Source organism: Mastigoproctus giganteus, chromosome 6 (genome assembly GCF_048544385.1).
Source record: "Mastigoproctus giganteus isolate SK-2022 chromosome 6, ASM4854438v1, whole genome shotgun sequence".
NCBI lineage: Eukaryota > Metazoa > Arthropoda > Arachnida > Uropygi > Thelyphonidae > Mastigoproctus > Mastigoproctus giganteus.
In genome coordinates, this window is record NC_143580.1 from 106,602,959 (window position 1) to 106,619,261 (window position 16,303).

Sequence of the window (16,303 nt, forward strand, 5' to 3'; positions counted from 1 at the left end):
CGCCATTTTTGACCAGTCATGAATTCATCGCATAACTGTAATTTTAGGTCGAAATTTCAAGTCTTTGCGTGTTAAGATACAGTAAAGCAAATATTTGGTAAAAATCTAATCAAGTGATTTTGATTTATTTACATTTATCTTTGTTATGGCTTTTCTTTTTCCATTCGATGATGTTATCAGAGAATGGGGGGAAAATTACACCTAGTATAAAATTAGACAAATGTTAACAACTTTTTTCTAGTGACCAGGTTGTTCAATAGCAAACAAAGTTATCACTATCGATCTATTTGCCAATTACATCGTTACGCAAAGAGTAAGCTATTTGTCAAATAGCTCGGTAGCGATAACTTTGTGAAATAGAACCTCAATTTTCAATGAACAAACCTATGGTATCAAAAGGAAAAAAATTTCTAAAAGATAAATTGTAAAATTAAATTGAATAATTGAGCACGTTTCATATTTTAGTTATGTTGGATGCGATGTGTTGTGAGAACGACAACGATGTCAAAAACGACAAATGGTAAGCGATCTGCGGTACACAGAAAAATTTTAAAACGCAAAATAAGAAGAGAAGCAAGACAGTTTTATAAATCATGGTGGCACCCACATTACTCTTAGGAAACGAAACGTTTTCTTACAATAATATGGTTTTGGATACATGGAATGCATCAAAAGGAGATAAGAGAAAACTGAAACGTCGAGAATTAAGATTCCTAATATCTGTCAAAAGAGGCGATGTCTCGATAAAACACGATATGAAGACATAAATATCTTCCCAATCTAACAAAACCATCATGCTTACAAAATTGAATGAATTAAACACCTTCATCAAATGGATGATAATAGAATAGCTAAAATCCCAGAGGGATGAAAAACAGAGACCGCTAACTGATGTGAAGCCAAAACAGATCAACCTGCGCTGCGAAATGAAGATGTTGGATCATCCATGTCTTGTGTATATGCTAATCCCGTAAATCCTAGAATTTACCAACTTGTTTCGTTATAAACCCGGAATGTTCAATTTGTTTTAAGACTTTTACTTGCTCTGACACGGTAAAAGTCTCATGCTGGTAAATTTTAGGATTTACCAGTTCGCGTTGGGAAAAGCTCGAAATATCAAAGCATCTTGCCGAATTCAGGCTTTCACCGCTCTGAGCCTAGTATTTAACAGTTCGAGTTAGCAAACGCTCCTTTGATAGTAGCATTTTCGAATTCTTTTCCATTATAAATGAACTATTAGGAACTCCGAATATAGTGAACATTTTACACAGATAAAAGATATATTTACCGAGATAAAAGATATATCCCAAACCTGTTCCCCTGTTTAAAAATTGAGAAAAATGAATGAGTAGTCAGAATATTATCATTTGCTTCTTTTTACACACTTTCTGATTATTACTTTTTCGATTTATAAACAAGGGCATTGGGGGTAGTATATCTCATGCCCCCGAAAGTTGTCTGTGTTACATATTCAGTATATTCCGAATATAGTGATATGTTACCCAAATGACCTTGAGGGATAAGGGATATATCCCTCCCCTCTTGTTTAAACAGAAAAAGTGCCTAACCCAACCCATTGATCTGGAACATACTTTGATATTTCGTACAATTTTTAACAACATGAACTGGTAAATCCTCGGATCTACCAGTTCGTGTTGGTAAAATCGGCCTGTTCACTTGCATAAAGGCCCGAAATTCGGGCTTTTGTGCAAGTGAACTGGAAAATGGTAGTTATCGGATTTGGAGCTTCTACAGTAACATACACTAATGAGCCAAAACATTATGATTACCTACCTAATATCGTGTCGGACCGCTTTCAGCCGTGATATCCGCTTGCACCTTGAGTGGCATCGGCTCTACGTTCGGTAACGGAACGTGGACTAGCGAGTGCTGCGTTCCACCGTATCCCACAAATATTTCGATGGGGTTGATGTCGGGAGAAATTTTCAGGCCAAGTTAATACACGGAATACTTTAATGCATCCGATATTCTATTACAACTATTCAACACGTGACTTAATGACGGCTCCTTTCCTACACATTGGAAAGCCGCCAACCTCAGGCTTTTACCCAAAGATCCAAATTGTCCCACTTGTACAGCCAAAGCATACCGTCCAATTGTTCTATTACCAATATTAGGAAAAGTATTTGAGAGGTTACTTCTCACCCGTCTTCAGTCTGTCTATGAAACCAAAGGACTCGCCTCCACATTCCAGTTTGGCTTCAAGCAGGGGTGCTCAACTATTGATGCAGTACTGAACACCACTCAGCTAGCAGATAACTCTGATGCCCGTTACATACTGGCACTTTTTATAGATTTCAAAGGAACTTTTGACACAGTCTGGTGGCCAGGGATCCTGCTGCGAGCCAGAATATCTGGCTGCTCCTTCAACATCTTCAACTGTCTTACAGATTACTTCTCTAACAGAAAAGTTACCATGAAAACAAAATTTCATAGTATCACTCGCCAACTCGCCAGAGGCTGCCCGCAGGGCTCTGTTCTGTGGTCAGCTGTTTGGAATATGATTCTGGATGAATGGTTCCTGCAGGACTCCCCCATGCCACATAGCTCTCATATGCAGATAGCCTGGTTATCATTGTTGAGGGTCCTACTCGTGCAGCTATTGAGACCAGAGGCAACACAGTCTTGAATACCCTGTCGGTTTGGGCTGAAGAGAATAAGCTGGAAATCTCTACAGATAAAAACAGAACCCTGCTTCTCAAAGGCCATCTTGACATCAACAGACCACCAACCATTCGTTATAAAGGAACTGCACTCAAGAATCAACGTTCATTCAAATATTTAGGAGTTACACTAGATGATTGCAGAACTTTCATGCCATATCTAAAGTCCATGAAAGAGAAGGCCAAAAATTATCAGTATGCTTGCTCACTTCACCAACAAAGACTGAGGTCTTAAGGGACCTGCACTCCACCTTCTTTATTCAGCTGTTTTTGTAACGTTCGTAACATACGGTGCTGCGGTATGGTTCCATCGTTTGTCCATCATCAACACTAGGAACGTTATCCTGCAGGTACAACGGTTGATGTTATTAAAATGACTCGGGCTTGTAGAACGATATCAACAGCAGCACTACAAGTATCAACAGGTTGTATTCCCCTTAACCTCCAAAGCGGCCTTCACAGGGCTTTACCATGCTATCAGAAAGAACAAAAAACTGAATTCCTGGGAATAAAAACTATTGTGGATGCAGATCCGAAACAAGAACTCCGACGTATTTCGCAGGAACTTGTTTCCCTTCGGAAAATCCGTTGGGATGATTCCACCAAAGGCAGTACTACAAAACTATTTCTACCTAGTGTCTCCTACCTCCACAAATAAAGACTTGGCTGGTTCTTCCCTAATTTACATACTACCTTCCTTCTGACAGGGTCATTCAAAAAACGACTTCAGGACTTTGGGCTTGTAAACGATACCACATTGTGTATGTGGAGAATTAGAGGACTGGCACCACGTAATGCACTCGTGTAACGTCTACCTGGACCTACGTAATCAACTGTTACTTGATCTAAATTTAACCACACTTAGTCTAGAAAACAACCTGTTAAAATTAAAAGAAGCGTTCTTAGCTTTTAGCAGATATGCCTCAGCAGTCTTCAAACGGCATTGGTATCATCTGAAACCACGTTCCTAAAACCGCTATGATCTCTCCTCGTACCTGCTCTTCCCTCATCACCGGCCACTATCAGAACTGAATGAACACCTAACTGGAAATCTTCCTCGTTGGAATGACGGCACTGAACTGGTAGCAATCAAACTCAGACACTTCCCATTGCACCTATCCAACTTTTCAGACCTCCCTTGTTCTGCAAGCTGTCTTCCTTTCCCTGGCCTTCGGTGGGCTCCCAGACAAGGGGTGATTCCTACTTCTTTCCGCTGGAGGATGCCTTTTTTCCTCATCCTCCTCCTTTTGCCTACTTTGGCTCCACCACTTGTACTACTTCCACCCCCCCCCCCTTTTTTTTTTAATTTGGTCTCCGCCCAGAAAGCTCAGGCGACCCTGGCGGAGATCAGCCATATTATGACGGCAGCCTGGCTCATCTCCCAGTGGTGATGGCGAGTAGCGTAGGGTCCCATTAGGAGCCCTGGGGCCAAGTAGCCAGAGACACAATACTGCATAAACCAAGCACTACACTTTTTTTCTGGCTTATGCAGTAGTTCTGCATTCCATCGGAGTATATACGGCGCAGATGTGGGAAACCACAGGTGGCGCCTAACCATAAATACTATGCCACTTTGACATGATTCTTGAACCATCACTGCACAAAGGGCCTTGTGACTGCGGGTATTGTCATATTGAAGGGGCATGTGTCCTGCCGCTAGCATATTTAAGGTGTTTTACATTTAAGTCATCGGCAGGCGTTAAAAACGTTTTAATTTTCAGATATTAATAAAATTCATGGATAATAATAACAATGTTTTTATTTTATTAATAATAATTACATATCGATTACTATTGGTTTGTGATGACTAAAGTGGGATATATAATTTTTTCATTAAAGAGTTTATCGAAAGAGCTGATGACATGTCCTAGTTGAAGAATGTTTTCATAAATGTGCAGAACTTTTTCCAGTCTCAGAGTTTGAATGTAATTTTTTTATTTACAATTAAACTGAAAACACCACGTGACTTGAAACCAGATGCGTTTTCGAAAGTTTTTTGTATCTTAAAACCTAAACATTTCTGTTTGTAAATTCCTTAGCTTTCCAACGATATGCTAGACGTCCACATTATCCCATTTATTACGTGAGAAAATTTCCTTGAAAATGTCACATGTTTATATTTTCCACTATCCTGGAAAAACTACTGCAATTTTCAGAGGTTTCAAAGCTTTTTCTCTAGTATAAAGCTAAGATGAAGCTCCGTCCAAAATTTCGTTAAATTTGGTCCAGTAGAAGATAAATTAAACTGGAATGAATTTTCGTAACGCTTTTCATATGACGGTTTTTCGTTACAAAATTTTTGGAATAACGCCAATAAAAACGATTTTAACGTCAACAGAAATTATTTAGATTATCCTGATATATGTATTCTACTATTTTCCAAAGGCGAACTAATGAAAACCAACTGGAAAATCGGATGACAAGTAAACAACTCAAAAGAGGGAACAGGGATATGGCAGAGAGAGGATAGAAAATAAATAAAAATCTTCCACAAATTATTAATAAATAAGAAACCTAGTTAAGTAAGACTTTTTTTTTTTTTTTTTACAGAGTTGAGATTTTAAATGTCAGTACTATACCTGGTGCGAGGATGCTATCGCCATTCTTAAAGCCGATAATCTCCCTCATCTTTTTCAGAGTTACTTGCTCCATCAGAATGAACACTGGAGCAATTTCATATGTAAACCTATTAAAAAAGAGAAGTGCAACTGATTACCTCATAATTTTAACTTTATATGATATTTCACAAAATATTCCTTTATCGTGGTTCAAAAAGTGATTTCTCTTTCTGAACTAAAAATAGAAGAGAGATCCGAAATTCTTTTTGAAGAATCAATCATAAGACATTAAAATTTCATTAGTGTGACCGTCCATTCTTGCTCTTATATTGACGAAGTGTCCATATCCATTTTCCTAAGTTGTATGACTAACAGAAAAAAAAAACATGCATTTTGTTCCACGTAACGTATAAAGCGTCTGCATAACAGAGATTAGAACAAATCGTAGTACGTCATTAGTTTTAATATTTTCTGTCGCTTCCGAAGTGAGATTTCAGAAGATTGTCAGTTTAGTGATAGTTCCTAGCTTAACTGGCTATTAAAAATATCCGAAAACTGGCAACAGCCGAAAGATTCCATTAATATCGATGCGAGGTACATTTAGACGCTTAGGTAAACGTTAGACACTTAGGCGCTTTGAATAATGTGTAATACTGTATATTCCTGAAAAAACATATGGAGGCGCACTCTTCCATCTCTAGCTAAATTTATAGCAGTGCATATATCCTGTCTTATTAATATGAAGTGGTAGAAATGCTAGCACTTTGCGTTCATTAAAGATGGGCATAATCATCATCATGATATAAGAATAGCGTATTTCTTGGAAAGAAAAGAAGAGTATAATGATTTAGTGTTATGCAGTTATATTTCAACGCAGTAGTTGAAATCAAATAAAAGCCGTAATTTCTCTGCATTTGATTTTAAGAATAACTCCTTATTGCATACAAAACGCACACTCCGTACACAATACCCTTCGCGGCTACAAGCCAGGGGTTGTAGGAGAACCTAATACAATGTAGTAAACAAGGATAAGATAGGACAGAGAAAAAAGAACAATATTATTACTAATTATACAAGTGTAGGATGGATTAAATATTGGAGAGAAAAATGACAAATTTACATATGAAAATATATACGCAACAGCATGTTATCAAGTTAAACAATTCTCCAGAGAGCAGTGCTGAAGTAACCTGAGCAGGCGGAGACAGATGGAACACTAGTGATGGATCCATGGCAGTGATGGATAGGTCCTCGGAAGCAGGTTCTAATGTCATGTGATGTAGTCCTGAGACGGAAGTCGATGGAGTAATTTCTGCCTATATTTTTTATCGACTGCGAATTTGTAAAGGTCGCCATCCAAGGAGAGTATGCACTGCAGTATTTGCACGGGTAAGAACCGATCGGATAACTTTAACCCGTTTCGTGTGGCCTGAAGGACTGGATTGGCGCAAAGGCTTGGTGTCGGGATTCTACATCCGCAGTTAACCCAGAAGTCTGGTTCAGAAATAATGCCAACCATCATTTTACAGAAAAGACGAGTCTTGTCTCATGGATGATGGCAGGAAGAAGTCTGATGTTTAGAGCTACCGCCATCTGGATGGTCCTTGGTTAAGGGGAAGCCAAAATTTCCATATGGTCCACTTCAGTAGCCAAAATTCGCCCTCGAAAATCCGTCTAAGATGCGTTGTGGCAGTTGAGGTACAGACTTCTGCACCATAAAGTATGACCGGATAGACACATTTTAATGTATTTGCAGTTGCTAAGGTGTTGCTTAAGCATACACCGGAGTCGACAGAACTTTATTTGCAGGTGGTCTACGTGTGGTAGAAAGGAGAGCTTCTGGTCAAAAATAACAGTCGGTGTGTTGCTGAACAGCAGAAATCGTGGATCCTCTTAGATTGGGTTCCGTTTTAGCGTGAAAGTCAACTGTTTTGAATTCTCAGGATTGATGTGAAGACCCAAACTGGAGAGGAAGGCCCTCGAGGTTCAAATTTCTGTAGGATTAAGGCATTTGCGTAGTAGTCAGAAATATCTGCAGGGTTGATAGCAGTGAACAGCTTTATATCATCAACGAAGGTGATAATATCAGCTCGGCTTGTCACGAAAGGCAGAAGAACAGCTGAGAACAAGATACCAGAGAGGACCTCGGGGGCCTTGTGGGACTCCAGCTGTAATACTTCTGGTGTAGCGCCTTTTGATCAAGTGGAGATCTTTGCTCCCACCTAGTCTTTAAACATAAAGGCTTGGACTTTGTGCAACTTAGAGACAAATATCGCTATACATGGCTCTGCTTTAATTGCTAATATCCGTAGCTAAAGTGGAACTCAATAAAGCGTACGATTTTTATTTAAAACAGCGCCTATAAGCGCCAACAAACTGGTATTATAGTAACTTCAAGGTATGGAATTAATTGCAGTGAAAATGTCAATTCCAACTTTATGGGAAATTCAGCTCCTCCTGTTTAATATCCCTTTACTCATATAGTAATTATAAGCACTTTAATTCTTCAAGAAATAAAATACTCTAACCCTTTATATGAGCGATAAATAATTTTAGTAAATGAGCATCACGTTACAAACCCTACCAGAATCGCATGCAAAGCGTATGTGAACAAGAACTTGATAAAGGATTTGTAACACGACGCTCTTGTATTAAAATTATTTATCGTGGTGTTAGAACAGATCATTTTCTGATTGATATCATCCGCGAAGAAAACGTCTCATTTAAAGGCATGATTAAAACTTTAATTCTTAGAAATCCTTTTCCATAAAATATTTATATCTACACAAGTTTCATTAATAGTATTACCAGTGTCATCTTGGATGCAGAGTCTGCATTCAAGAGCACTTTGATAGAATTTCATAAAGTACATATTAAGTGCATCTTTTCTATTGCATACTTATAGGTGAAGGGTACAAAGCATACAATAATGCCAGTAACGGCGAAGTGTCACGAGCTTGATAAAAGATAATCTCTGCCAGCAGAGCTGCCATCGAAAGTTGAGCTCCTGGCTATAAGGAGGTTAAATGAGCGCGCGCGCAAAAGTGTTTTAATAGTACTAAGAAGATGCAGAGCGCAATCTCAGATCTGTATACAATGGAAAAAAAGCTTTTGCGTATATCTTCAGGTTGTAGCCACATCCCTAAACATAGATCAGGCACTGCTTTATTTTACATCTTAACCCGAAGATTTTTTGGTTTGCAGTGTTTGGTGGTGATACCTTAACTGTCAGTTAAAAACCAAGACTAAATCAGTGGGTTTTGCGTAAACTTCCTGTAGAACCGATTGAATTTGACTTGGTGATTTTTTTTTTTTTTTTTTTTTTGCTCGAGAAATATACCATTTGGATTGATTTATTAGAATTTATGCTACGGCTACTCGAAAAAATAGCCTGTTAGTTGGTAGAAGGTGTTGTGATGTGTTTTGTGAAAGTTAAATACCATCAGAAGGATTGAATGGGGTGAGGATTTTCAAGTAATCGGGACGAAGTAGCATGTCATTCCTTCTTAGTGAATGGTTCTGCTCAAATGTGGTTTTGGCGAATAGTCCTATTTTCAAGAAGAGATTTTAGATACTGAAGCATGTTTCTTGATGTAGTAGAATTTATCGAAATAGACTTTCAAGAGCACTAACGTTAATATCAAACGATGCTTGGAAGTTGATGTACATTATGACCCACTGTCAGGCTCGAAATCTCTGAGAATATTCAGTGTTGCGGAGAGGACATTATTCACCGTGGAGTTATTCCAACGCAAGTGGTGGATGATTACGCAAACAGTTGGTTGGTCAGTATTAGTAAAATGGCTTTCTCCATCACTTTTAGAAGGAATGAGGCTCTGAGTGGATTTGAAGTACTTTATTTCAGTTAGGGATGGGATTTTTGGCAGTGGCTTAACTAGACAAATCTTCCACGGAGGAGTAAAGAATTGGTGACTCCAAATTCAGTTATAAATGAGAAGCAGAATTGAGATGGATGGAACTGTCATGTGGTCACCTTGGACTGTCTATAGCAAGGTTTGCTTAGTTTTCTTTCTTAGCAACTGAGGTTTTTCATTCACTAAGACAGTTAAATTGCTCAAAGAAACAATAGCCAACCTGACCGAGGAAACTAAGTCTTAACTTCTTCAATGCAAATTGTAACTATTAACTGAGCATAGTGTGTGCAGCCGTAACAATGAAGTATTAGAATTTATTTTCCCTTTATGGCTTTTACGAAGTATAAACAAGAACTTTGTTTTGATATCGAAATGAGAATAGTACATTACGATAAACAATCTCTCATTCATATTTCCCCTTTTTTTTCCCACATGGTCTGGACAGTTGCGTAAACATAGCGAAAAGCAATGCGTTTGATGACCCATTCTCTACTAATAGCGTTTCCTCAGAAGGGAAATTAAGGCCCACTTCTCTGCAGAAAGTGATGCTTTATTTATTTATTTATTTATTTATTTATTTATTTATATAAAGGAATAGTTTATGTATATAATTCTGAATTACTCTTATTTTAAAAGATCATCTGGTCACCGATTATAGTAATCATAGAGGACAAGAACGTGTCTAATAGCTGTTTTACAATGATAATCCAATGATCCCGAAGGAGGATTACTCACATGTTGGTATTTGCAGCCGCAGTCAGCCACTCACCCGCTAAGGATACGATGTCGAGTCCACAGGACAGCTGGTTGAAATAGCGAGGATGTGCTGTGGGGAGAAAATGAAGGTAGAATTAATCGTTTTCATTACTCCATTAATCTGCTCATACTCAGAATGAGCACAGGAACTACCGTGCTGTAGTAGAAAGAATTTAGGACGAGGAAAAATTACATAGGTATGGTAGAAATAGATTATTTTTATATGCAGTTTATTTATTGTAAACATCGTGCTTTATAATTAAAAAAAAAAAAAAAAAAGCATTCTCAGATGAGAATAAAATTGCACCATAGCACAATATTATTGATACAAGTAACATAATATCTGTGAGGAGATTATAACTCAAGGAAACCTTCGTCTGCGACCGACTAACTTAGCCACGTAGTGAAAAAGACCCGTAAAAATCCTTCCCGTCATGGACGGGATTCGAACTCGGGTCATTTTCCACCCGGTGTGAGGAGGATGACGATTCTACCAACTGTGTTACCCACGAGAGCAGAAAACGAATGACTGTAGCGTCTAGGGGCAAATCAACCGCTGTTTAGCTGTTATATTTCAAATACAACATGAATTAGACAGCCTCTGTTTATTTTACAGATTGTTATACATCCTTGTAAGTTCGTGTTGACTCTACCATATACACAACTTTGCGAAAGAATTTTTCCGTGATAAGTCTTATTCAAAATTATTGACAATATTGTGTTAAGTTCAACGGAATTATTAGAATATTTTAAATAGTGTGTATATATATATATATATATATATATATATATATATATATATATATTTATTATTATTATTATTATTCACTTTGAATAAATAAAATACCGTATATTTTGGACTATAACACATTTTCTTGGAAAACGTTTCCTAAAATTCCATGCAAAAGCGTACGGAGCAGGATTTATATCTCTAGCTTGTGACTAGAGAAAATAAGGTTCAAAATGCTCAGTGGCAGCTCCGAAAAAGTGCGCAACTAGTTCAGATTGCATGTAACAGAAAGGTCAGCCAACTACAGCCATTAGGCTTCTCGGTTAACAAATCATTAAAGCTTTCATGCGTGAGACCAACAAAACGGAAGAAATGCCCAACGGTACGCGATAATCGTGCGAGTGAAACGCGAGACAGTTTCCAAGTTTATCAACAAGTGTGGAATCAGTAATTCCGTTGATGGCACCGAAGATGATAACCTCCTTTTTGAAGAAAGAGAAATTTTAGACTGCAATTATGGCGAGTGTAACAGTAGCGACGATGAATTTTAACGTTTTATGACAAGTAAAAGCGTTGTTCTGCACCGTGATTTTGTTAATAAGCAGTTGAGAATTGGTGTTTCAAATACAGTATATGCAAATTATTATTATTTTTTTTTTTTTTTTGAAAATGCTCCTTCTTGAACGTGGGTGCGCCTTATCGTCTGAATAAAAATAAATAAGTAAAATGAATAAAGTACATTTATTTTGAAGTTTCAAACTATCTTTTCTAATCGTAAAATATTGTAAATACAAATAAGTAGGTGCAGCGTTGTAAACTTGTAAAATTTAAACGTTCAGTGGCATTAGCACAATTGTAAATACCCTTTCGATTGTAACGTAGAATTATAAATACCGTTGTAAATAAAATTTACAAAGATGCACATCTATGCAACTTTTTAAATTAAAATTTTCTATATAAATGTGTTTCTATACCCCAAACACAATATTTTAAATGTTCTCTATCAACCATTATATTCTAATTTTACCATCCACGATATAATGTATACTGTACTATATTAGCAACTGAGCTGTGTATGAGGTGGGGAGTCATTTTGGTTAAATTAAATAAATAAAAATGTAGTGAACAGTGTGTTCGAAATATGTTCGATGCAGGAACATTTCTAACAGTGCGCAGGCAACAGCACAGATATCAGGAAAAAAGCAGAATGAATAATTTCAAGGTTAGTCAGTGTTTTAAGGAAGCTTAATCCTCTGGCATGATAATGTAATTTGTCATTTGCATATGATAGCTACGCGTTTGAACCTCGTTTAGTCAACCTTAGTGGATGAAGCGAAAAGACAGAAGAAAGAGGCGATGTAGTTATGCGAAAATGGATGGATAAACTGGCCAACAAATACCGGCCTATAGAAATCGCTAATCCCTGAAGAATGTGATAAAAATCAAACGAGCTACTCCTTGGAAAACGTTAAATTACAGGTCCAGATCTCCGTAAGGAGGTGTACGGCATGGGTTTTCATGATAGAGCTGCCACACGCCAATATCCAACGAACATTAGACTTTGTTCGCAGTGGCGCTTCTCTGTTTTCTCTGTTCCCATGGTCATTCTGGACCATGAAAACGACGAAAACAGATCTTCATATCAAACGGTCGAAAGTGAGTGTGGAAATCGCCTGGGAACTTCGTCTACCGTAATGATTACGCCTACAATGAAGTTCGGAAGAGTGACTGGGGCTACTTCTCGGGTTTCGGACTCGAACTGTTGGCTGTAGTACCAGAAACCGTCCATGCTGAATCATACACTTTTATACTGGACAGTTCTCTGGGACTGCCCCTTGGCAGTTTTATGACGGGTCCACCGTGTTCCTGAACAAAAATGCTCCACTCCACACAGCGAGTTCTGTAAAAAGCTGATTTGAGTAAAACTATGGCTGGTCCGCTGACCTGAGTTTGATCTAACGCCTTTAGAGCAGGATGAAATGACTGATAATTTAAAAAATATAAATAAATGTATGAATTTATGTATATATACAATATTAATAAATTAAATACAGTATTATATCTTATCTATAATATCATTGTAGGTAATTATACCATTCATAAACAGATAGTTTTGAATAGAAAAATATAGTTTAGACAGTAGTTTTCCCAAATAGCGAACTAGCGTATAGGGGCAAAAGCCGTTTGGTGGAACCTTTTTAACATCCGCAAGCTGCCCATCTCGGCTACCTATCGCTGTAACTTATTCCAGCAATTAACAACGCTCGCTGCCTAAAAGAAAACTTCTACAACGTAGTCTAAGTCCAAATGTACGATACTAACGACAAATTTAGATTTGCTGTTATAGCCATGAACTGAAGATATTGTGTAATTAATTTTTGAAGTTCTCTTCACATAATCTTGCTAGAAGTATTCGTATTACAGTTATGTTTGCGAAGTAACAGTGGTTGCGTATCTCACACTAACTTTCATAATAACATTCGGAAGATTCATTATACAACTTTAATTATCTGTTTTACTTAATAGTATCTAATCAGTTTCTTCTATATTTCTATTCCTATATATATATATATATATATATATATATATATATATATATATAATTAACACAATATTTTCTAAAAAATATTCGCTCTTTTTATTTAATGCTAGTAAATTAGACAAACACTGCTTCAGAAGTCATTTTTCTATTTCCATCACGAGTGTACTGACTCTAGTCTTTTGATTTTTGGTATAGGAACATAAAAAAGGAAGAAATTGTTATTGGCGGTGAAATTCAGTAACGCACCATTTAATTCGGATAACGGAGAACAAGCTAACAACACCAGCAGTGAATGTATGTTTAAACTATTGTTCCAAACAACGCTCGGTTGTTGCCCTCTTTAAGCCAACACTTTCCGCGCTTGGACAAAGAGTTGTTATGAGTATAATTAAATGCAGGTGTGATGTGCCCGACTGCTTTCCACTGCCTTTTCGTGCCTCCATAATAATGGATACATGAGCTGCACTTTGTTGCATCAAGGCATCCTTTGTGTTCCTCATCTTCCCCACACAGTCTAACCAGCATAAGCCATATTTCCAGATTTCACCCCCCCCTCCTCTCAGTCTCTACCCTCTCTGCGCAGATCCCAGCGAATTAGGCCTACCAAGCAACAGCCGACAGCTCGCACCAATCCCGACGCATTCAGCTGGGTCGCCCTGTCAAGCGTGTAATGGCATCGTATGCCAAGTGCGGCTGGCATGCTGCATAGCAGAAAGCTACATCAACGTTTTGTCTGCGACTGGCTTGGAAACTTAATAGTTTTTCTGTGACATTTGTTTCGCTTCATGGGTTTCATCGGGTCATGCAAATACGCAGAATGTTTAATACCAAAACGTGGCGCTGGAGATGGGTACATCACCACAGCCCACACTAGTGCGTACGCGGCTTACAGCGTGTATTTATTAAACAGTTCTTTTCTGAGGCTGGCAACGCGATGTGCGAATACGAGACATTATAGTGATGTCACCTTTATTATTAGTTTCTTTGTAACCAGATCGAAAATTACGTACAAAAGGATTTGAATTGTGCTGTGACAATACTGTTCACTAGCGAACTGTATTGTCTACTATTTGAACCCGTATAAAAAATTCATACTGTGTGCTAGTTGAACTACTGCAGTTTCACTGCAGTATTTTTAACCCGTTTTAATAAAAAGAGAAATTTCTTAAGAAAGACGAATTTTTTAACATTTTTTTACGACTTAGAAAAAGTTTGAAACAGTTTCCATCACTAGCCACGTTTCCTTGCATGAAATCTGTCTCTTTGCTATAATGAATGTTTTCATTTCTCTCACATTGAACAAACACGTTACACTGCAGCTTCCGAAATCTTTGTCTCTTTGTTACATCTAAATTAAATGGGCATCTCCAGTGCACCCCTCCTTATATATATATATATATATATATATATATATATATACTTCTTTATAGAAATATAATGTTTGTCGTGTATGTAATACTTAAAATTTAAGAACTTTTAGTATTTTTTAGTCTGCATGATTCGCTGAGTTCATCAAGCATTTTAAAGTGAAATGCTCTTTGCCATTTGTTTTCAATCAAATTTCTTTCTTCAATAGAATAATCTAGTTCTTTCATAAATATTGCTAGGCAAACATTCCCGAACACGTCTTCGCATAATAAGTCTCATTAAATTTAAATAAAATTTACATATCAATATATAAACTTCTTTTCACAAAATATTATGTATCATTAATTTACGATCGCGCAGTTCTTCGTGACAGTATCGTGGTATATCGCCACTTGTAAATCGTTTGGAGAGGTCCCGCTGTAGACGGGAAGAATTTCTAAAGAATTCCTCAATCGGGGATTGTAGTTCGCAGACCTCAAACGGAGGGAGTAGGGTCCCCCTTCACCACGCAAATCGGCCACTGAAAACACACTTGTACAAACATAATACCTAATTGTCTACGTCACTGATGGATGCTCCTAACACCTTACAACAACAGCAGCATTACGACGAGCTTCATTCGTTATACTTTATATTAACAGCAGTAGAAGAATAAAGTGAGACACTGCTAGTTATCGAGTCACTTTTGTGAAGGCAGATATCTCGCCTCTGTTATAAAATTGGTTGTTTGGTTGATAGATCAATGCTGCTGCAGTATTTTCAGTTGTTTAAGATGGTAACTCACTTATAATACTAATTAGTATAGATATTAAGTTTATTTTACTGTTAAACTGTATAGGATTACCAAACTATGATTTCATAGAATCATTAGTTATGAATTATTTGGCGTGAATGACTTCCCACTATTGCGTCCATTATGTTTAACATAATTTGTCATCGTATCAAAGGTCCTTCACCCTTCTCATATGGTGAAATTATGAGGTTGTATTAAGGCTGAAATGACTGCTGTAGTGGAAAAATGTAGTTTTAACTAAGGCATCTAGGTTTCCTTTTGAAGAAAAGGTAAAAAATTCTATAAATAAGTTTAGAAATATGCTTTTATTCATTTGCAACTTCTGAACATAAAGTGAGCCAGTAACAAATTATTCTTCTCACATCATGCCTTCATGAACACACTGATTTTGACAAGAGCATTGACCTGTTAAATAGCGTAAGGAAATGCTCAAAAAATTTCAATTTTTGTTGTTGAAAATATCGCTCCTTCTGTAAAGTTTTATCCACAGAAACCATTTGCCCAAATTCATACCACGACGAAAAGCAGCCCCAAACCACCAGGCTTCCACCACCAACCTTACTTCAGATTTGAGAAGCCTCAATCCTTCTTAGAACGTTTTCAAGGTGGTGCCACATTGAAGAACGCAGCGCTTATCGATATTTGTTACTCCGGAGGCACTGGATGTGGGAAAGTTTTTTAGACAATCCAGCTAATATTGCTGATGAATTAAACATGTACTTTGCATCTGTCTGTACTGAAGAAAGAATCCTCATGCTGAAAAGAGACAGTCATATGAAAATAGTGATTTCGAAATACAGATGACTTGGAAAAATGACGCACGCATTACATTTTGAAGGAGTCCACCAGGAAGTGCATTGAACCATTTGCAGTTAATTATGAGGACATCTTTAGACTTGGGAGAGATTCCTTTGGATTGGAGAAGTGTCAACGGATCACTGATACATAAAGGCGGTTCTCAGAGCGAAGTTGGTAACAAGAGACCGATTAGTCTGAC

General features: G+C 37.4%; 1 protein-coding gene across 1 annotated transcript in view; it reads right to left on the reverse strand.

The window, feature by feature from the left end:
* Positions 1 to 16,303, reverse strand: part of Gad1 (glutamate decarboxylase) — a 217,804-nt gene that overhangs the window by 81,689 nt on the left and 119,812 nt on the right. Inside the window, exons 3-4 of the mRNA XM_090376098.1 lie at positions 9,853 to 9,943; positions 5,264 to 5,370 (exon numbers count right to left, since the gene is read on the reverse strand). Of these exons, the coding sequence (XP_090232224.1) occupies positions 5,264 to 5,370; positions 9,853 to 9,943 (198 nt within the window). The remainder of the gene's footprint in view (positions 1 to 5,263; positions 5,371 to 9,852; positions 9,944 to 16,303) is intronic.